Raw genomic sequence first — 22,246 nt, 5'->3', positions numbered from 1 at the left:
ACAGAACCATAACGACTTGCAAGAAGACATTTTGTTGTATCAACATTTATTACTTCTCCTTCAACTGAACGCCCAATTTAGTGGCCTTGATGTCGCAATCTGGCAGCTGCTTCTTCAGCTCAAGAGCCACTTGTTCCATGTTCTTTACGTAAAGCATATCAAATATGAGCAGTTGCTTCAAGTTTTTGAGTTCGCCTATTACGCCCAGACCAGAATCGCTGATGTCATAGCAGCCGGAAACTTGAAGCCGCTCCAGCGAACTTCTGATGTGCCGCAATCCTTCCAATCCATCGTTTTCCAGATGCTTGCAGTTGTGAAAGATGACCGTGTCAATTGAAGTACATCCCTTGAAATGAGCCAGTCCAATTTTCATTATGGATGCGTTAGTGGCATCCACGACTTTGATGGCAAACTTGGTCGTCTCCGCCGGCAGCGAGTTGTAGTCCTTCCACAACTTAGTCGGGTTGTCCACGAACCTCACACCGCCTCCATTCTTCACAATCCATTCGGCACAAAGCCTATTTGGACCCACCTTGGCGAGACGTTCGGCATCCACTTGATTGAAGGCGACTGCCACATAGCCCCATATCTTGCGGCCAATTGGATATGAAGCCTGTGGCAGGCATTTCGATGTTCTGAACTGTAGTACCACTTTTGTTAACGTTTTAGGAATCCAGTTTAATACAGACATTGCAAGAACAGCTGTAGGCGTCGTACATTACGCAGCACTGTTTAGAAGGTTGCGTTGCCAATTTGTATGTTACAATTTGTAGTCATTTTTTTAAATGTAATAGTAAACTCCAGTTCAAGCGCTTCATTATTTTGTTGATTCTTATGTTTGTCATTTTGCATCTTACAAAGCCGACTACATTTTATGTTGTTTCCAACACTGGAACTACACTTTTTCAAATAATATTTATCCCGCAAACGAATTAAGGATCAAAGGATTTAACTGCCGCTCTCTAGAATCAATAAATTTTTCATTCTAAATGCAATAAAAAATTGGAAAACGATCGCAAAATCGAAGATTGGCTGTAATATTGATATTTTCAAAATAGTGTATGATGCCGCCGTATTTAACTTACACTTACCGCACAAAAATACCGATACCCTGTTTATCAACGAATAATCAAAAGTTGCGGCTGTTTCATTTCCTTTTCAGGCATAAAAGCAAGTATTTCCAACAAGCCAGTCAAGTAGAAAATATGTTCATTAATGTGAAAAAATTATGTGGGAAGGGCTGAAAGATCTAGATAGCTAGTAATATTCCACGGAATATCCAAAACGAGGAATATGTTGCAACTTGAATACAAATAATTCGTCAGTATATTTACGGTATATTTTTAAAATGAGATGGTATATTTCGGAGGGTCGGACCTGTGCTGCCAGATTTTGAGAGTCACCATAAGCTAGATTGAAGAAAAAAATAAGCTAGAATAAGCTAAAAATCAAATGTGCAAACATGTGCAATACCATAGTGTGACTGAAACTTATCAACGAATAGTTCCCATACATTTATACACAAAATTGGATGGTATACCAAATAGGAACAACAAATATGATTTTTGATTTCTATAAAATCAAATAAACAAAAATACTTTTGTACTAAATATTTCTAAGCTAAAATAAGCTAAATGAAATTTGAAATAAGCTAGATTTCGAGCTGTAAGAATTTAAGTTATTTTTCAAGCTATTTTGTGAGCCACATCTACTTAAAATAAGCTGAAATGGCAACACTGGGTCTGACGGCTATGTTTTATCGATAAGTCCGGTCACACTGACCTCTGAGACCGCGACACAACGGCCGTACCCGCGTCGGTGCTCGAAATAATAAATGAAAAAATCGGAAAAATAATATAAATAAAAATAAACATAAAGTAACCTATATTCGATAGAAAAAGCTTCGGTGTGCGAGGATCAAAGATAGCGATAATTCGAAGAGCGATTGCGTCGTACTCTCGGGAAAAAGGCAGGAGAGCGTGTGAGCATAAAATCTCGGCAATAACAAAAAACATACATATGCTTGTGGTTATGATTGAAATGTACCTAAGAATTTATCTCAGGCGCTTGATATGTGAACAAATTGATTGTTTAGAACAAAACTAAAACTACAATATCCATGAAAACAAACAAAAAGCTACAAATATCGTCAAATCAGAAATTCATTCTCGTTACGTGCAGTGTTGTTGTCAATGAGTGTGGCTGCGTTTGTGTGTGTGTATGTGCATGCCGCCACCGCAATTGAAGACAAATACACCACTACAAAGGCAGTGAATAAAAATACATTGTGTAGCTGTGTGTGTCGGTGAGCTCAGTGACGTCGCAGCAGTAGTCGGCGGGGCAGCGCGCAACGCCAGCGTCAGCTTCAGCATCGAACGTGTTAAAGTGACGAATAAACAACCGAAGAATCACATCGCGCTAAAGCAGGAGATAGACAAACAGAACGGTACAGACAGCCGAACATTTGTACAAATCTTTCACACATACACCGACCCGACCCACTCGTATGCATATGCATACCCCGACGTAATAGTTGCCGCCGCAGACATTAAGGCTCTGCTCGGGCCTGTCTATCCCACTCGCGCTCTTGTTTACACAAACGCCCACATCCACACACCATCAGAACCATCCCCAACCCCCGACCCCCGTTGTGCTGATATTGTGAATAGGTAAGTAAATGCCACATTCTGCTGCCTAATTAAGTTTGGAAATTCACTTTTGCCAAACATTAGTCTCTCTCTCTCTCTCTCTCTCTCTCTGGCATCTCGAACTATCCTATACATTCTCTTTTTTCCCCAACTTTTTAACGATCATCTATGATTCTGTATCTATGCCTCTACGAACTCCTGAGGCATCCAGCGGTGTGGTGTGGTTGGACAAATGCGAAAGATGAATGATATACAGCCACACGGCCATGCCAGATGATAAATGGCGCGCTATATTAGATGATTTATTTCTTGGGCTCCCCCTAAGCCCAGGCCGTAGTTCATTGTGCTTTGGGTACGGGTACGGGTACGGGCAGCTCTCTTTATCCGCGCTTTGATGATAATCGGCTTTATCTCGCATGCGGATATCTGTGGCGTTGGTTCTGAGACCCTGAGACTCGAACAAAAGAATTCCGACAGTTGTATGTTAGACTCAAAATGGAGACTAAAGTCCCTCAATCTAAAAGTCCAGACAATAAGCCCTGAATAGTACTTTATATTGCATCCGATCTGGGCAAAAATAGTCACAAATCAATTTTTCCGGGTTTCCCCATTGATCGTTTCGGATCCATTGCCTCAGCAAATCCCATGCTGATTCAACAACTATGTATTTCGCCAATTATTTTTGCGTTGAATTTCGCTGGAATTAATCGGAAACCCATAAGCATTATTTCCATTGATTTTAATAACTTTCCAGAAAAGCAGCGGTTCTGAAAAGCGTTTTCACCCTTTCTCCTCCACCGTTTTCGCCGTGTGCCAGTTATTCCTCCGACTCTCCCCTTCGGTCGTCAGTCTTCTTCGGTTTTCTGCTGTTTTTCTGTTTTCTAATTAGTTATAATTACACTTAATGCAATTTAGTTATGAGGCTCTGTTTCTGGGCCCCACATTCGTGAGTGCCTCAGCCTCAGCCCCGATGTTCGTGCCGTTTCCATTTTTGCATTTATACATTTAACATTGATGGGGGATTTTATGATTAGTGCAAAGTTTTTTCCCTGCTGCTGCGGCTGCCGCTTTTCGATGCATTTGACTGGGCTTTCAGTTGCAAGGGAAACCAGAAGGGGGAATAGGGAGAACCGACAGAGAGGAAGGGGGCGGGAGAGGGAGAGGGAGAAAGCCCCTTCAGACGGCAGGCGTTGAATGCATTTTGTAGTTGTACGATTTTACTCGTGGCCGATAAGTGAGTCCCGTTCCGATGCAATACCAGAAAAAGTTTCCCTAATGCATGTAGCTATTTTTTCTCAGAAAACTGGTCATTTTTTGTACATATGTATGTAACTCATACTCTGTATATTCCAAGGAAAAGGCTACTTCTGATACTTCTTCTACGTACGTACCTACATACATATGTATATCGTCTATTTCTAACATAATGGTTCTCATAAATGGGAACATTTTTGAGCAAATCCAACATGAGACGAGGTATGCCAAACAGAACCATCAGAAATGGTTGAATGCCAAATGGTTCCAGAGCTACGATTGTGTTTACCTGAGCATATAATATATTGTGCCTTGCTTTAAGGTGTGAATTCTAGCTAAATTCAGTATCACCTCCACATCATATGCATACGAGCAAGGGCCTGCCTGGCCTGCCACTTCAGACTCGGCCAGGAGGAGATCATATCAGGTGGTGGTCTCATAAATAAATGCATTTAATGCTTCGTTGGCCGTCGAGTGGGGATGGGTGTCTGGTGGCTGGTGCTGGTGTTTTGCTGCAATTGCTGCAGATGGCCAGAGGTACATATGTATGTACATACCTTTTGCAATGAACCAAACCAAACCAAACATGACCATGGCATGTCCCTTGTCTCACGAAAGCATCTTCCAATGATGGAGTCGAGTCGCAGCTCCAAAGAAGCAACAGCAGAAGCGGCTCCTCATCATTAGCAATTTGAAATGCATTCAAAGCGGGATGCAGTGGGGTGCGGGCAAAGAGGAGATCGGGAGATCGAGTGTATCCAATTATTTCAGCATTTTATGGCGTAAATTTCCTTAAACCCAGCCACTTTTCAGCTGAAACGAATCGCGCAAGCTAAAGAAAGGCAACAAAATAACGTCTGCAGGCAAGTCCCCACTAAAAAGGCGATGGAGATGGGGAGGGTAGGGGGCACGGCACGGGCACAGCTCCACAGCAGCAACAAATCTTAAAAAGGCATCAAGATTATTGCACAGAAAAATTCTTTTCTTCACACCTCGGCCAGACAGCCCAACGTCGACGTTTCGGAAAGGTCTCGGCAGCTGGGGCTGGGGCTAAAGTTGGAGTTGGACTTGGAGTGGGGGCTTGAAAAAGAATGAAGGAAACGAAACGAAACCCAAACTCGAAGAATTAAATGCGACTTCAAAGAAAGGCACAGAAAAGCGGGCACACGGACAAGAAATATGGTCAAAACGAAGCTATGATGCGAGTGTCGGGGGTCGGGGCCGATCCCAGGCCCAGGGAAGGCCCAGGCCAACACCACCACCACCACCACCAACAATGGACATAGTGTGCAACAACAATAAAAACCAATTTAAGCCGACGACCAAGCAACGTCTTTTGAAGTGTGTGGATCGTCGAGTGTGGAGTGTGTAGGATTCCTCTGTAGGCTTGCCTTCTTGTCGGCTTTCGTTTAAGCGAGACTCTTGGACTGACGTCCCGAACCAACAACAACAACAACAAAACGAAGGCATACACACAATCGGTTTCAGAAATCAGATTCGGTTCGAAGTTGAATAGTTTTGTTGTTGTTGGGAATTATGTACAATATATATTATATGTGTGTGTGTGTGAGTATGCGGGATATCTTTGTCGCTCCTTCAATCTATGGCTGGCATTGTGTATGTGCATCTGCCTGTACATGGGCCTGTAACTTTGGATCTGGGTTTTGTTTAGGGTTCGAGGGATCTAGCTTAACCAATTCCACAAAATATAAAACATGTCAGAGTTCATTTAAAGAACAAAAAAGGGTCTTGTCTTTGGAGAAATTAAAATGGGAACTACATTTTATTCCTTCCAGATGCAGGCGCTTTTGATTTGATTTTTGATTTCTCCTGTGCTTCCAGTGGGGAAGACACTGCAGTTTGTGTCTCAATATATATTTTGCCTCTATATCTAGTGGAATCATCGACTGTGGGCCTTGAAGTCATGGCAATTGGTGTGCCAATATTTGGCTCTGCAGCTGGTGGATCTGCAGAGTCTGGATTTTAAATGAGCGTTTGCAACGGACTAGTGGTCATGGGGGAAATTGTTCATTGTATTGTGAGTCCGAAGATATGTTTTTTTTTGGCTTATGTTATAGGGATCGTACATATGTGTAGCTTTCAAGGGTTGTCCTAGACAAAACATCCATCAGATACATTGAACTAAACGAATGAATACGCATATTTAACATTCGGAGTCAATCGCTTATACGGTCCTTTGCACCTTTCGTCCTTTTTCATTCACAAAACAAAACATTGTCCCTTCGGCAAAGTGTTCTATTGAAATAGTCATAGAATGAAATCCCATTGCAGGGTATTTGTGCATTCACCAAAAGTCAAGCACGGATTATTAATGTTCCTATTATTACTAATCCGCAAGTACTTTTCACCTTCGCCACGCACACACATACACTCACACATGAAGGGAGAGAAAAAACCCCGAAACAAAACGAACATAAGTCGGCATTGGCCTCGGTAAATGCAAGAAACAGATGCGATGCTCTCCCTTCTAACACGCACACAAACAGGCATAAACATACATACATACATTTGACCGATCATATCCAGCAGCAGCAGCAGCGGCAGCGGCATCAGCAGCAGCAGCCAACAACAATGCAAGTGAAATCCCAGAATCTTTCTTTTTCTGCCATATTCTTTTGGTTCTGTTCTTTTCCATTCCGTTCCCTTTCCCCTGCCTGAGGAAAACGAGGCCCAATCCAATCCAGTTTTCTGTTGTTGTTTTTCTGTTCCCTGCGCAGATCTTAAGTTGATTTCGTTTCAGCTTTGGCTGCATTTTGTTCCTGGAGTTTTTCAGAATTTCGTGCTGTGCTGCTCTGCTCGGCTGACGCTGACGCTGTTGTTGCCTTTTGTATTTTTATTTTTTCTTCACACCTTCGAAAAGGCAGGCACACTGAAATTTCAACGTCGGCTGCAAATTCAATTCAATTCCCCATGGCGTAGGCCCAAGGAAGGAGTGTGGGAGAGCGGGAGAGCGGGATGGAGAGTGGAACAGAGCCGACCAGAAGCAGGCAGGCCGGGCCGGCCTCTGCTCTTCCTCTGTCCCATAGCCGGTTTTTGGTGTTGGTGTCGCGCTTGGTTTTCTCACTTGGGTCGCGGAAGAGGCCAGCTCTGGCCTTTTGTACGAGTATGCGCTGCTGCGTTGTGGGACCTCGGGATTGGGGGATCTCTGCGGCAGCGACTGACAGCCATAGCCCTGCGTTCTTTATTATTTTGTTTTTGTTACTCTGCCTTACCCAGGCACTCGTGGAGTGGGAGGGTATACTGTGCGGATGCAGGTTGCAGGATTACAGGATTAAAAGACTCTATATCTCCATATCCTGGTCTAGTTCAGGAAATCTGGGGGAAATCCTCCTACATTATAGTTATCTCAGCCCATGACGCTCTAAAAAGTTTGAATTGTTTTCACCTTCACAGAATCTGTTCAAGGGGTATTTTAACGTCGCCACCATCTCCTCCTCTTCGGTTCTTTCTTGTTTTTGTAAGTCTTCTTTTGCAGGATCGTTTTTTTCCTTTTATTCTCTCGTTTCGTTAAAATCTCTTGACAGTCGGCGGCTCAGTGTGCGCATTTTTCTTTCTTTCTCGCCCGATTTTTACTTATTTTTTGTTGTTGTTGAATGGAATACAATTTGACATGCTTGAGATTTTCTTGAGAGCACAAGAAATCGAAAATTATTGCCGCTGCAGATTAATTTTTGAATGCGACTCGAGCTCCGTTTACTCGCCGCCTCCTCCTCCGCCTCCTCCTTCGGCGTTTTTCTCTTTTATGTGATACTCTCTGATGCCTAAATATATGAGCAGCTTAACTTTTACGGGGATTACAAGCTGCCGTTTTTTGGCTCAAGGTGAGACGCAAGGCAGTCGTATGACTCTGGAAGCCAGAAGCCTGGAAGCCTATCGACACTATCTGGAATATGTGTCGTACTGTCGCGAGTCCAGCAATGGGGGAATGGGTTTATCATCTGATAACCTGATAACAGAACATTTTGGAATTTTACGGGTAAACATTTGTATGACTGAAGCAACATATAATTGTGCTAGTCCGTCATTTAGGTGATATCACTCCTGAGCTGCACCTCCCTTGTACTCCAGTTCTTGGATACAAACTTGGAATAAAATGGAATTCGAATGGAACATTACTGGAATTTATTCAATTACAAATAGAATAGTTCATTTTAGCCTAAACTGTGTTTGTATACCATATTTTTTTTTTTGAACAAATCGATTTTTTTGGGGATTTGGTTAGAGCTTGAAAAGTTTCCCCCTGATCTGAACGTAAATGTAGTGTGTTTTCTTCTTGGTGATCTGTGTCTTCTTTACACCGCTCTTGCGAATCTTACGAGCAGCGATGTTTTTGACTTTGTTTTGACGAGCCAAATGGCTTCGAAGAATCATAGGATGCGTCCTCAGTTTGCGCTGCTTCTTTTTTTGGGCAGACTTGATGCGTTCGCTGCGCCGAAGTGGAAGCGGCAGCCGAAGCGGTGGCACAATTTCCGCCACAATGTTTTCCTCTGCAGCTGGTGACATCATGGTCATCATGGGGACAGAGGCACTGGAAGCCACGTCAGTCTGTGGCTCGATATTTTCAGATGCATCTAATATAATCACTGCCATCTTAAAAGGATATATGTATGATGGACGTAGTATTTCTAACGTTTTGCTTACCGAAAATAAGTATAATAGGTTTATGTTGTTCGTTTAGTTTTGTTTTCTGTGTAGTTTAGTGAAGTTCAATAAGGGTCTGAGTTAAGAATGTATTTATATTAAAGGTAGTTTCAGAGGCTCCTTAGCTTCAGATGTTACCTACTCAGATATACAAATACAAAGAAATGTATGTTTGTGCTTTGATGGACATAACTATTCCTCTTACGATAAAAAAATCAAAACAGATTGAAACTCTAATCTGATCAGATGGAACAGGTCCGTAGGCCTCCACGAACATTTTCGAGCATAATTTTCAGTCAGCTGCATCCTGGATAAGCTGCTGTTAGCAGTGCTATCGATGTCTTAGCTTATGTTTGAACGCATTGAAGTTTCTGCGATAGTACAGATGACGGAATTACATAATACTACAATAAGTAATAAATACGATATTGACTCCAATATTATAACTGGGTATTCTTCTTGTTTAAGTTTGTAGGGGCTCTGCAGTTGGCGCAGCTGATTCGCCCTACCCCCAAGATAGAGAAATTCCCAAATTACATATTCCTTGGTAGGGGTCTGTGGGGTTCACCTGACCACAGTACACAGTACCACACCCGAATAGATACGGGGGCTGGATATTTGGCATATGATATCACACGCTTCATTCTAATCAGAACAACACAAGCGATCACAATGGTGAAGCACAACAACAACAAAATAAGAGGTTGTTGCGCTTTATTTATTTTTGATTTATGCGCCTTAGACCAATCAAGCAAAACGGTTTATCATCGCAGCGATAAAAAAGACGTTAATTTATTGTACAACAAACGCAAAACACACACACACTTGCATACACAAACAGAACAAGAAGAAAGGAATAATGATAATAAATGGTTGCTAATTGCGAAAAACTGAACTTGAAACATGTAGAAACCAAAAGCAAAATTTGAACAACTGTAGATGCTGAATAGAGTATAGGATCCACTTGTATCCGTAGCTTATTGGGCATCAAAATGTGAAACGTAGAAAGAGGTATGTACATACATATGTATGTATCCCAGAAACTGCAAAAGTGAGGGAGAGACCCTGTAGTGGGTTGGTTGGTTCGCTACCCCTGTCGCCCAATAAACCGTTATTAGCGCGCGTACAGTGGAGAGAGAGAGAGTAGGAAACGAACAAAGACCACAATTATAAACTCTTTTTAGTTATTTAATTAGCAGGCCCTGGCTGAGCCAGTGGCAGCCACCAAACCCACACACACACACACACGTACGTAGAGACGTCTCTCGTATCTAGAGTGGAAAATTAATGGCTACAAAATTAAATTTATTTTTGCAAAAAGAGCAACAAAAACAATGGACCTGGGCTGGCAGACAGAATGGCAGGCCCCACAGTGCCTCTGTGTGAGTGTCGGTGTGTGTGTACGAAATTTATGTTGCTATTTGCGTCGTTGTGACTGCGCTGCCAACTGCGCTGCCCCTTATCATGGGGGTTCTTGTTGTTGCTGGTGCTGGCACGTTACCTAATTAGTTGCCGCAGACAGCGCGACGTTTTTACCTTTTATGTATGTGGTTCTCGTTGCCAACACAAACACACACGCACGCACACAGTCGTACGCGCGGCAGCTTTGACGTAATACATTACGACAACAGGCAGCGTTGACTGCACGCGGTTTCCGTTCTCGGGCCCACGCAAGCTATGTTAAACAGAAGGTAAAGCTACATATATGTATGTGGGGGAGGAGAGAGAGTGTACCCAGCAGAACGCTATGCCTGGAGAGCAGGGTTGCCTTACCTTATGTTTAATGTACCTTGGGGCCCACGCAAATTCGCCTGCCTTCTAACTGCTTACGAGCACAACAGAGACAGCGACAGAGAAACGAAAAGAGAAGCAGAGATACGAGCACCACGCGACAAAGCGCAGCTTCAAAAGCTACCACTTCATCTTCGTCTCGCTTTTGCATTCAGAGTTTCCTTGAAGACATGAACAGTGGGACTTGAACGAAAATCAAGAACAAAGTCTGAAGATTTTAAATTTTCTGTTTCATGAGATGCGGGCCACTTGCCATTCTTCATTAATTTTTGGATAGACCCCCAATAAGTAGTCGACAATTTATACAATCATTCCACTGTGCCAGCATTTCAGCGGTTGCAGCTGCTCAGCAATCCCATCTCGCCCAACCACACCCCAGACACTCACCTCAGCTGGGCCGCAACCGCCCACTGCCCAAAGCTTTGGCTGTTTTTGTGTTCACTCTTTTTCTTGTATTTTGTTTTTTTGTACGCCCGCCCCAACGACAAAGCAGCGTGAGATGAAAAAACACTTGAGCAAATGCAACAGTCGGCATCTTATTCACAAAAATATTGTGTATATTTTTATTCGTTTGGCAAAGGTAATAAACAACGAGAATAGGTAAAACAACAGCCAAGAGACTGAAAAACGATTTGGGCGAATGCAAAAGTTTTCATACAGAAAACGAAAGCAGCACAATGACAGGCACAGACACAGAGATGGCGATGTCGATGGAGACGAAGACGGAGACGAATAAAAAAGAGGTGGGCGACAACAACAGCAACAGCTACAGCCACTAGCGGGGAAATAACGGAAAAAACAAAGCAGAAAATGCATCACCACGAAATTACCAATTTAAATGTTAAAATCCAAATCGACAGACAGAGACACGAGCAACTAAAAATTAAGTCAAATAAAAATGCAGCCAAAGCATTTAGTGAAATCAAATGGTAAAAAAGAAAAATTTACAGACACAGAGACACACACATGGGATGCGATAATTATATAAACAAAACAAAAAAAACTGATTGTCGATTGCCTCTCTGCGTATCTCTGCTCCTCTCTCTCTCTATCACTCGGTGTCTACTCCCCTCACTACTCCCCCCACATGAAAAATGATGTCGTTCTTGTTGGACGCAGGCTAATGATCATTAGAAGATACATTCATGCACACAATCATGAATATGTAGGTGTTTCTGTCCAAGTGTGTGTGGATAGCATAACCCTCTAGTACCAGGCAACTAGTTCCGCACTGGTGCCGCACTAGCTACCATTCTCACCTCCCTGGTTCCAGATCGATTACCCGCAATGTATTTCAGCGGAGAATTTAACACATGCATGTCCTAGGGCGGAACCACCCCTGGTTCCCGCTCGATTACCCTTCGATTACCCGTAGCTAGTTGCTCAGGAGGTAGTTCCGAACTAGTTACCAGTAGAAAGCCAGCAACTAGTTCCCCACTCGACTACCCTTCGATTACCTGTAGCTAGCTCTGACCTAGTTACCAGTAACTAGTTCCGAACTGACTACTGGTAGTAGTCAATCTGGCAGTCTGGAATAATAAAAAAATAAAAACACAATGTCTTTCATTATAACGAATAATTTTTAATTATATGATGCTTAGCCTACTCCTGGTTTTTGGCACTGGAGAATTGATTTCATTGCTGTTATCTGTAAGTGAAACATTAAAATATAAAGATAAGACAGAGAAAAAAGTCATAAAATTTAGAGTTTAGATATACTTACATAAATGTCTCTATTTAATTTTATTTTTTCTTCCAGTTCTATAAGTTCTTCCTCACGTTTTATAGGGAACTGTCCCCGAATGGGATTCAATTCCCCCTTCTCCTTTACCAGCTGCTTTATTAAAACAGTTTGATCCGCTAAAATTTGGACCACTGCATTCAATTGATCTAAAAACAATGTTGTTAATTAATTTGATTATACAAATATTTTTCTGTTAATCTTTATTAGTCTTACCACGAATAACTGCATTCTCCTGTTTTAGAGTTTCTAAAAGTATTTGCACGTACCTGTTTATATTAATTTGATTTATTTATTAAATCTTTTCCACTTTTTTAATAAATGTTCACACAAAAGACTCTTCCAGCGATTAGATCTTGTACAGAAGTGAACAAAATCAACGCATAAAGCAAACGAGGAAAACAAATGCATTTTGTTTGTGTAAATTCTTGTCTCTTTCATTCCACGATCGCAACTACAGTAAAATATCACGATTAACTTACCATTTCGGTGCTCATTGCATGTCGTGGCTCGGTAAAAACTAGCTGAGTGGGCACTGTAACTTCACGGAATTGCGGTTATTTGCCGCCTTCAAAAACAAACCGAAGGCGGTTTCGTTTTTCGGTTCTTTTTCGACTGGTCCGCGTTCGCTTCCCGCGTAACTAGTTGCAGAACTAGTACATTGTAGTCGACGAAGACCTGGTCTGCGTTCGCTTCCCGCGTAACTAGTTGCGTAGCTAGTTGCGCGGTAAACAGCGCAGAACTAGTTCGGAGGGGTCAATTGACCCCTTTGGTTCTACAGGGAAGCATAAAAGTGTATACACACATGTGTAGATATAGCTGTTTCTCTGTTTCTGTTTCCACGAGCATTGTACGAGCATACATACACATCAATGGACATCCATGTATTATCATATCATCATCAACAGCGGACAGGCGACAACATCGACATTTTGTCGTTTTTATAAGATACAATACTCGGCTCGGGGCCGTCGTTCCGTGCGTTATCTAATAAATTGTGAGGGAGTTGACAAAAACAACAACTGAAAAAAAACCAAAAATCTGCATTTTGTCGTAAATTTTTGGTGTTGTCTGTAGCTGTCCGAAAATGAGTTCAGAGTGAAAGCCCCCCAGCCCCCGAACGACTCTTTGGCCAGCGTGGGTTTTTCCCTTTAAATCTCTGTTGGAGCCGTCTTTATTTTTTGTAAGAAGAACTTGGGGGTTTATCAATATGCGAATTAATCGATGGAAGATTATGGATGCAAATGGATTCAAAATGGTGGCACATTTTGTGGGAAGAGGAAATTAGCGCTCGCTGCTGATTGGTGTGTGAAAATTGATCCAAAGATCGAAAGATATCCGTAAGATAGTGATTTAATGGCCCGCACAATGCTTGGGATGTTCGGTCTTCCACAATGGGGGAGTGATCGATAGGTGCGAAATGCCATCGCATCGTCTGCTGCGAAGGATGATCGATGGCTAAGCCTCGAGGGAGCCCTACACCCGGCTATCATGACCATGACCATCATTTGTGGAGCTTAAAAACGTTCGAGCTGTTGCCACAGAAGTCTATTTAGAACGCCTAAAACCCCGAGTAAACCATTCCCTCTGTGGAAAGTTTGATCATTTCTTACGACAGGCACTTGCACGGCCAAATATTTACCTTGAACGATCTGTACAAATACCAATAAATATAAACCTTTTCCTCTGTAGATACCGCGATCGAAGACGGTGCAAACTTATTGATTAGATAATTGCATGGTTTGTTTGTTATGTTGTGGAGTAGTATTAGGGCCATCGAAGAAAAACCTATAAATGTTACAAAATGTAGAACAGAACCAAGAAACCGAGACAATCTTTTGATAGTTGGCGCTCGTGTACAACTTTTATTTGGAATTGAGGCCAGTCGAAGTGTACTAGTTTTACTACAATCTGAAGCTAATCAATACCGCTTCACTTTGGACACTTGAAAGTTTTTCCTAGCCAGGAACGCACTCACACAATACTCGAGTGTATACGGCCGGACTCTATATATAGACAGAGCGAGAAACCGACATGGAGCTGTGAGAAATGCGCGGAAAGTTTCTTCTGTCGTGAAAACTCTTTGAAGAAAAATCTTTCAACTAAAGTAAGAGGCGGCGGTGGTGGTGGTGGTGGTGCCACTGTTGCGGGCACTTTTTATTTGATTTCATTACGCTGTGCTTTTTGTTGCTCCTGTTTGCTTGCTTGTTACTAAATTTGGTTGTCTGGGCATTTTTACGCGTTTGTATCTTTGTGCTTCTCTGTATCTGAATCTGCGTGTGAGTGTGTGCAACTGCAAGACCATTTTTAGTAGCCCCATCTATATAAGTACACGTACACGTATGTATGTATGTATGTATGTGTAGTGTCTGGCAAGTCTTGTGCTGTTTGTGGTAATTGCTAAGTATTTTCTCTACTTCTTCTCGTTTCTGCAACCGCCGCTGCTGCCCTTTTTGGTGGGTGTCTGCGTCTGGGGATAATGTCTGTTTGCCTGTGGGAAAATGTGGTCTTCAGTTCCTTCCCCCCCCCGGAAAGCTGATAGCGCGAATAACAAACTGCGCAGCATCCGTCCATCCATCCATCCATCCATCCATCCATACGTATATTTAGCTGCAATCTTCATTATCTCTTCCACCGTACTGTCACCGAAATTTAGCGGGCTTTGGACTCGCCTCCACCTCCGACCCAGCCCGAAGCCCAGACCATTGCTCTGGCGCAAAAATCTGCATACGCTGCACAGTTCTGGAACGAGATGAAGACATTACTTTTGTGAATGCCTCTGCGAGCAATGATGATGATGATGTCGCTGCTGCTCCGAGGTTTTGCTGTTTTCGCAGCATTTTGTGTTCTTTTTTTTTTGCATTCTAAAAACCGTTGGCTCGGCGCGTTTTTCGCACCCAACATCCGGTCGTATTTTATTTTAATGAGTATAAATTCTGTGCTCTCCGGCCCAGACCAGACACTCACTCTCTACACAATTAATATTTGTATATTGTACATACATACATATATAGTAGAGAACGTACTAAAGAGAGACAGAGAGAGAAAGAGAGACCTTGCAACATTTAAATTTCTGTTATTTTTTTAATTGACGCTCAATGTGCTCCTTTCCTTCCTTTCTCCTTGCAGCGACGACATCATGCGAGGGATAACTCGGCAGCACTCGGACAACCGACGATGCTTCGCAACACTGGTCCGTGCCAGCGTCGCCGAGTGACATTCGCAGGAATAACGGCTCTTTGAATGTGGCCTCCCATTTGGAAATTGACGAATTTAATAGAAACCACAGCAGAATGGACGTTTCGGCCATTAAATATGGAGTAGAACAGCAGCAGGAGAACTGGAGTGTATTCGACAACAATGCCACAAGCAGTGGCCGAGGCAGTGGCAGTGGGAAGCTGATATTGTCAGGCCTCGCTTCGCTGCTGCTGGGCACGAAGTGGCGACGACGCCGCAGACGTTTCAAACACAACGACAATGCCAATGACGACGTTGAAGCAGAAGCAACAGCAGAAAGAGCAAGGGAAACAGCAACAACGAGTCGCAATAATGATAATTGCAATTATTCTACAACCAATGATTTCAATAAAATCAATAAATTACTGCTAATTACGTACATTCTACTGATAACAGCGAGCACAATTTGTCAAAGCTCCGCACAGGCGCCAGCATCGGCGTCGGGGCCGCCTTCGACAGCATCCGCTGGTGGATTGGGCGCGGCATCGCCGTTGAGTGCCTTCCTGAAGTCGGGCGGAGCCTCCTACAATAACCAGTTGCCGCAGCAACAGCTCTTTGCCATGCTGGCCAAGAATGGTGCAGGCGCAGGAGCGAGAGGAGGAGGTGACTACACCAATCCCGGCCTCGCCTCGTCCCGCCAGCACTTCCTCTCGCTGCACGAGGACGAAGCCGATGGAGACGTGGACATGGATGATGATGATCTGGCCGCACTGCATGTCCCACTGGCCGCATCAGCCACATCTCCACAGCAGCTCTCGTCCATTCAATTCGCTTCGCTGGAGACCAACGGATTCGTGGCGGACGATGGCGATCAGTACGAGCAGGCGGAGAAGGAGCTGGCCGCCGCCGCGGCAGCGTCCAATGCGAACCACAACAACATCAACTGCCCCAAGGAGTGCAAGTGCCAGAATATCCTGTTCGACTGCGATAAGCTGCATCTGGAGAGGGTGCCCGCCCTGCCCAACCATGTGCAGACTCTGTAAGTATTATTATCTATGCCACGTAGGGGGGATGAAACGACAAACACCACCCCCAACAGCATAAATTGGAGTGTGTGGAACAACCCTCGCCACGAAATTTGTTCCCATTTTTCACATTTTTTCGGGTGGGGGTTGCGATTTTATCGTCGCGCTTTTAATCAATTTAATGCATGGCAAAATTATGCAAAAGCTGTTTCGTTCGTTTCTTATCGGCTGCCACGCATCGATAATTATGGCGTAATTGAAGTGCATTCGTCAAGCCGGGGATTTTCGCAAAAATGCAATCAATTAAGTTCTATCTCTATTCCCGCTTCCCAGGCATCTGGCGAATAACAAGCTGAACGACACGACCGTCCTGGAGATACGAAATCTGTCGAATCTGGTGAAGGTGTAAGTGTTTACTCTCGCAATTACTCTCTATTTATTAGAGTGTTCACTAACCTTAATCGCTCTCTCGTTCAGAACACTGAAACGCAACTTGCTGGAGGTGATACCCAAGTTCACGGGGCTGACTGGACTCAAGCACTTGATATTGGCCAACAATCGCATACGAAGCATCTCCAGCGAGGCTCTGGCAGTACTGCCCATGCTCAAGACCCTGGATTTGTCCTGGAATCAGCTGCACAGCATCGAGGCCAACTCTTTTCCCAAGTCAACGCGCCTGGCGCACTTGTGAGTGTCCAAGGAGTGTACCAGCAGTGAAAGCAGTCCGTAACTCATTTCCTTTTGTAGAATACTGAACTGGAATGAGATAGCCAATGTGGATGAGCACTCGTTTGCGGCATTGAACAACCTGACGGACCTAGAGCTGAACAACAATCGCTTGAACAGCTTGCCGGTGGGCGTGTTCAAGAATCTTAACCGTTTGAAGAAGCTGTAAGCTGATGACGCTGATGAATTATGATTTCCCCAAGATTTTAACTATCTGATTCACGTATTTTGCAGCGCACTTAGCTACAATCATCTGGAGATTAACTGGTCCACGTTTCGGGGTCTTCTATCGCTGCAGAGGCTTCAGCTAAAGTCAAACCAAATCCGATCGCTGCAGGACGGCGTCTTCTATGTCATGCGGAACATTGAGAGCATCGAGCTGGATCACAACCAAATCAGTTCGCTCTCCCGGCAGGGCCTTTTCAACCTGACAAAGCTGCACCACCTCTCGCTGTCGAACAACTCCATCTCCCGCATCGAGCTGGACACTTGGGAGTTTACTCAGTCTCTGGAGTCCCTCGATCTGTCGCACAACTCCATCAGCGAGTTCAAGCCGCAGCATTTGGACTGCTTGCAGCGATTGAAGCAGCTCAATTTGGCCCACAACAAGCTGCAGTATCTACAGGAAAACACCTTCGATTGCGTCAAGAATCTAGAGGAATTAAATTTACGTCGCAATCGTCTGTCCTGGATCATTGAGGATCAAAGTGCCGTTGCACCGTTCAAGGCCCTGCGCAAGCTGCGACGCCTCGATCTGCACGGCAATAATTTGAAACAGATCAGTGGCAAAGCCCTCAGTGGCCTTAATAACTTGGAGCTGCTGAATCTAGGCTCGAATGCTCTCGCCAGCATACAGCCGAATGCGTTCGAGCACATGCTCCGACTGCAGAAGTTGATCTTCAAGTCCCTGAACTTCATTTGCGACTGCGAGCTCATTTGGTTCCGTCAGTGGCTACAGAGTCACTTTGCCATGCAGGCCCCCCAGTTACTGGCAAACGTGGTCTGTGGCTATCCCGAGCATCTGCTGGATCGTCAACTGCTCACACTGACCAACTCGGAGCTGATATGTGGTGAGTAGATGCCTAGACTCATTGCCTTTTCACTGAATCCAATAATCTAAAGCTAAAATTTCCCTAGCTGACTCGCCGAAACCAAAGCTTAAACAGGAGCCGGACAATATGTTGGCCGTGAAGGGTGCCAACATCACATTGGAATGCATTGCCAGCTCTCCCACAGCCGCCTCACTGGCGGCCGCCGATGAGCTGAAGATCAAGTGGCGCCACGACAATCAGCACATCCAGGAGCGTCCAGGGGCCCTGCACGATGGAGCCAGCACAGAGACACAAATCCATCACGACCAGAGCACCAACCAGACGAGCATCTATGGATATCTACGGCTGACCAATGTGACCTACGAGAGTGCAGGACGCTTTCAGTGTGTGGTCTCCAATGCCTTTGGGACGACCTATGCGCAAAAGTTCAAGATATCCATAGGAAGTAAGTACCACATGCCACATTGATCGTATCGGTTTCACTCACAATAATCGTAATGTTCTCTCTTCAAAAGTTCATCCCAGTTTTATGCACGTGCCTTCCAACCTCACACTGGATGCCGGCGAAACAGCCAGACTTGTGTGCTCCGCCAGTGGAGACCCCATGCCGGAGATAGCTCTGCAAAAGTTTGGGGCCACTGATTTCCCAGCGGCTACCGAGCGTCGCCTTCAAGTTATACGCGAGGAAAACGCCTTCCTCATAACCAACGCCAAGCCCAGCGACTCGGGCATCTACACGTGCACGGCGGAGAGCGCTGCTGGCGAGATCAAGGTGAACGCCACGCTGATGGTGAACGGTACGTGTGGCAAAGCATCTGCTTTTGGGGCTCCTAGTGATGTTTCTTTCCCTTCTATAGACAAGCCACAGCCTACCATCCCCCTGGTGCATCAGGAGGTGGTTGTCGGGCGCACGTGTGTGCTTGAGTGTCTCAGTGAGGCAGCGAACGCAGAGCTGGAGCTGGAGCATCCCCACCGCGAATGGTTTAAGGAGAACAAGCCGATCCACATCTCACCAACGACGGCGGAAGGAGAGCGCTACTACTTTACGAGCAGCAAGGAACTGCTCGTGATTCTGAACGCCCAATCGAATGATGCGGGACACTATCGCTGCGAGATTACTGACAATTCGCGCACTCTCACCCTGCAGTCGGAGCTGGTGGTGGTCAAGGAGAATCTCAATTGGGATGTTCTGCTGCTGGGTATAGTCCTGCTGACTGTGACCTGCGTCCTGGTCGATTGCTGCATCATTTGGTGCACCCTGCGCTACCAGAAGCGAAAGTTCCTGCTGAGCCTTGCTGCCGAACGGCTGGCAGCGCGCACCCACGCCAGTCAGCACTCCACTCTGGACAAGGATCAAACCCATTTGACCACGTTGAATCGCACCATGCTGAGGCCCCACCAGTCCCAGCTTGTTCTAGATGGTATTCCTTCCCAGCAGCAGCCAACGCAACTGCGACCGCGCAGTCTCGCAGATCTGGGATGCGGCGATAGCCAGGGGGGGGCTCACAGTCGACTTATTGTGACCACAACGCCTTCGTATGAGCAACGCTGCCTGGAGCAGGGTCTAACGCTCAGCTATCTGCAGCAAACCGACTTAGAGGCACAGCAGGATCATCTGTCCAGCAAGGATTCGGGTACTGGCTCGGATGCGGCAGTCAAGCGCAGCCTGGAGGACTTTGCCATGGCCATGAGCACCAGGCATAAGAATCACCCGCACACAGATGACGAAGAAGATGGAGACAATGATCTGCAATATGCTCCCACACGAGCTCTGGGCATCTCAGAGTACGACGACTTGGAGCTGTATGAGCTGAATCATTCGGTGGCCGACGCCGAGCAGCAGCATTTCCTGCAAAACAACAATCACAACTACGATGGGGGCGGTGGTGCAGGTGCGGGTGGTGGTGGTGGTGTGGCAGGTGCAGCACCTAAAGTGCTTCCTCGTAAATGCAGCGCCGGTGCTGGTGCCGGTGTCAGTGGCAGTGCCGCCAGCACTTACAACGCCATTCAGCAGGCCACCACAGTGGATATCTAAGAGAAGGCTAAACCAAATTAAGAAAGCAGGAAAATATATACCAAAAAAAAAACAAGTGGCTGCCTGTGGCTGCCCCACCGTGACCCGCCACACCCCAAAATGAACAAAGACTGTTTAAACCGTAATTTGTAATGTTTAATCGCACTCCCATGGAGGAGAGAGAACCAGAGAGAGGAGGCCTTATCTATTGCCTATGCTATTGATTGCTATTCTATGTATGACAGCTATAGAAAAATACCAGTGTCTTCGTAATTTATGAAATGAATCATTTAAATGGATTTACTATTATACCTACTATAACTAATCCTTATTGATAATCACCTGTATAGCCAGCCGTACCGTATGCCTAGGACATACCCATCGTGTATTTTATAATTTTGTTTCGCTTGTGATATTATTTATTATTTTGATTGCCCGAGTTTTAAGCGTAACATAAAACACACACACACTCACATTATTCATTCTGTAAATAGCCCATAGTTTAGCTCTAACTAAACCACAAGTAATTTTGTAAGTCTATCCACACCCAACACAACGGTCCACGAAATGGAGTTCAGTAGAGTGGGTACCATCGATGGATATTTTGATAATGGATAATCTACTCGTACTATTTGTTTGAAATTGAAATTTATTTGACTTATGATTGATTGGCCTTGACGAAATCATTGGATTAAAATTGGATTAAATTGAAGCCGGATGTTAATTAAATGATGCATTATTCAAAGTATATAAAAACATACATACTATATAGATTTTATGAGTTTTTACTGGCAAAAGGATGCAGGACGCTTATTTTTCTTGGAATTGGTAAAAACAAGATCAGTAAAATGCTGTGTCAGGTGGAATCCTCTGAGCTATCGCTATAGGCGGCTAGAAGGGATAGACCCGCTGCTGGAGCTGGGGTCTTTGGAACTTCAGCTGCCTTTGGAATATCCGTTGCTGTAGTTGAGGTTGCTGTCGGCTTAGTCGTTGCTGCTGCCTTGGGCTTGACCAGCACCAAGGGGGTTTTACGTTTAACCAAAGGCTGAGCGGCCAAAACTTTGCTTGTGGATGCGGCCGCAGGAAGAGGGCAAATGGGTTTGGCTAATTTAGCCGGCGGGGGGGCTGGCAGGAGGTCCACAGCCTCCTCTTTGACCTCTTCAATGATTTCTTCGGCTACTATTCGAGTGCCACCCTCGGGCTTGCTTTTAAAGTTTACAGATCTGAAACGGAATAGAAAAATATAGAGTCTCAATTGGCAAGTTTAAGTGGAGCACTCACTTGATAAACTCCTCATCCTCTCGCTCCTCGCGCTCCAAGCGTTCTCTCTCCGTTTCCCCCGTATTATATTGCTGCAGCATTGTTGTGTAGTCTACGGTCTGCTGTCGTCGGTTCAGGTCGCGCAGCTCCTCGAGACTCTCCAGCATTTCAATTTCATTGCGCGACTGCTCGGTGCGATTCTCGAGCATTTTCATGGGATTATTCGCTTCCTCCTCGCGTTCCTCTTGCAGCTCGCGACGGGCCTGCTCTTCGGCCAGCTTTAGGGCCATGAAATTCCGCGTGGCTCCCGCCTCGATCTCGTAGTCGGTGTTCTGCGGATCTGTTTTGAATGAGATCTCCTGCAGACATCGGGTGCACTTGATGTAGAACCTGTAGATGCGTATGCCCAGGTACGTCTCGTGCTCCACATCCTCCTTGCGCGCATTAAACTTCTTTCCCTTGTAGATGTACTCGCCGCAGGTCACACATCGCATATTGAACGGGGCCATTAGTCGAACGGTGTATTGACGGTTTTTGGCCAATTTCATCCGCGGAATCTTCGACGGATCGAAGTCCGGGGGATAGTATTTCTGCAATGCATTGGAATTAGTCGTGACCTTAACACTGTACCATTAATGTATTTAGGACTTACATTAAGAACCTTTCGCTCAGACATTTTGTAAAAGTTAAACGACGCGGTAAATAAAAATGTTTAATTTCTTTTTATATTTCGGACTTTAATCAGCTGTTTTGGTCAGGACAGTGCTGCAAAACGTCCATATGAAACAACAAAATGATAATATAGTTGTCTCGCTCTACTCTTGCCGGCCGCAAACAGTTCAATATTTAAAATTCAAATAAATACGAGAACGTGAACCAATCAATTTGTAACATTG

General features: G+C 44.8%; 3 protein-coding genes and 1 long non-coding RNA gene across 4 annotated transcripts; 1 reads left to right on the top strand and 3 right to left on the bottom strand.

Annotated features, from left to right (window-relative positions):
* Positions 1 to 16: 16 nt before the first annotated feature.
* On the bottom strand, positions 17 to 854 carry LOC6898270 (ATP synthase subunit s, mitochondrial). The gene has a single exon (XM_002138300.3). The coding sequence runs from the start codon at positions 689 to 691 to the stop codon at positions 50 to 52; it is 642 nt and encodes a 213-aa protein (XP_002138336.2). The 5' UTR covers positions 692 to 854; the 3' UTR covers positions 17 to 49.
* An 887-nt stretch (positions 855 to 1,741) lies between these two features.
* lbk (leucine-rich repeats and immunoglobulin-like domains protein lambik) lies at positions 1,742 to 20,814 on the top strand. The gene is made up of 9 exons (XM_001360484.4): positions 1,742 to 2,669; positions 15,226 to 16,312; positions 16,632 to 16,703; positions 16,776 to 16,985; positions 17,046 to 17,189; positions 17,259 to 18,094; positions 18,162 to 18,521; positions 18,592 to 18,873; positions 18,934 to 20,814. The coding sequence occupies exons 2-9, from the start codon at positions 15,390 to 15,392 to the stop codon at positions 20,109 to 20,111; spliced, it is 4,005 nt and encodes a 1,334-aa protein (XP_001360521.3). The 5' UTR covers positions 1,742 to 2,669; positions 15,226 to 15,389; the 3' UTR covers positions 20,112 to 20,814.
* On the bottom strand, positions 11,917 to 12,871 carry LOC26533580 (uncharacterized). The gene is made up of 2 exons (XR_004468897.1): positions 12,079 to 12,871; positions 11,917 to 12,003 (listed from the first exon to the last, which is right to left on the bottom strand). It is a non-coding gene; the product is annotated as an uncharacterized lncRNA (long non-coding RNA).
* On the bottom strand, positions 20,722 to 22,127 carry LOC4803871 (splicing factor YJU2). Its single transcript, XM_001360483.4, has 3 exons — positions 22,003 to 22,127; positions 21,372 to 21,940; positions 20,722 to 21,313 (listed from the first exon to the last, which is right to left on the bottom strand). The coding sequence occupies exons 1-3, from the start codon at positions 22,024 to 22,026 to the stop codon at positions 20,947 to 20,949; spliced, it is 960 nt and encodes a 319-aa protein (XP_001360520.3). The 5' UTR covers positions 22,027 to 22,127; the 3' UTR covers positions 20,722 to 20,946.
* Between the last annotated feature and the right edge of the window lie 119 nt (positions 22,128 to 22,246).

This window comes from Drosophila pseudoobscura, chromosome 3 (assembly GCF_009870125.1).
Source record: "Drosophila pseudoobscura strain MV-25-SWS-2005 chromosome 3, UCI_Dpse_MV25, whole genome shotgun sequence".
In the NCBI taxonomy this organism is placed as follows: Eukaryota; Metazoa; Arthropoda; class Insecta; order Diptera; family Drosophilidae; genus Drosophila; species Drosophila pseudoobscura.
The sequence above is the reverse complement of the archived record's forward strand: the minus strand, read 5'-3'. Positions and strand labels throughout refer to the sequence as shown.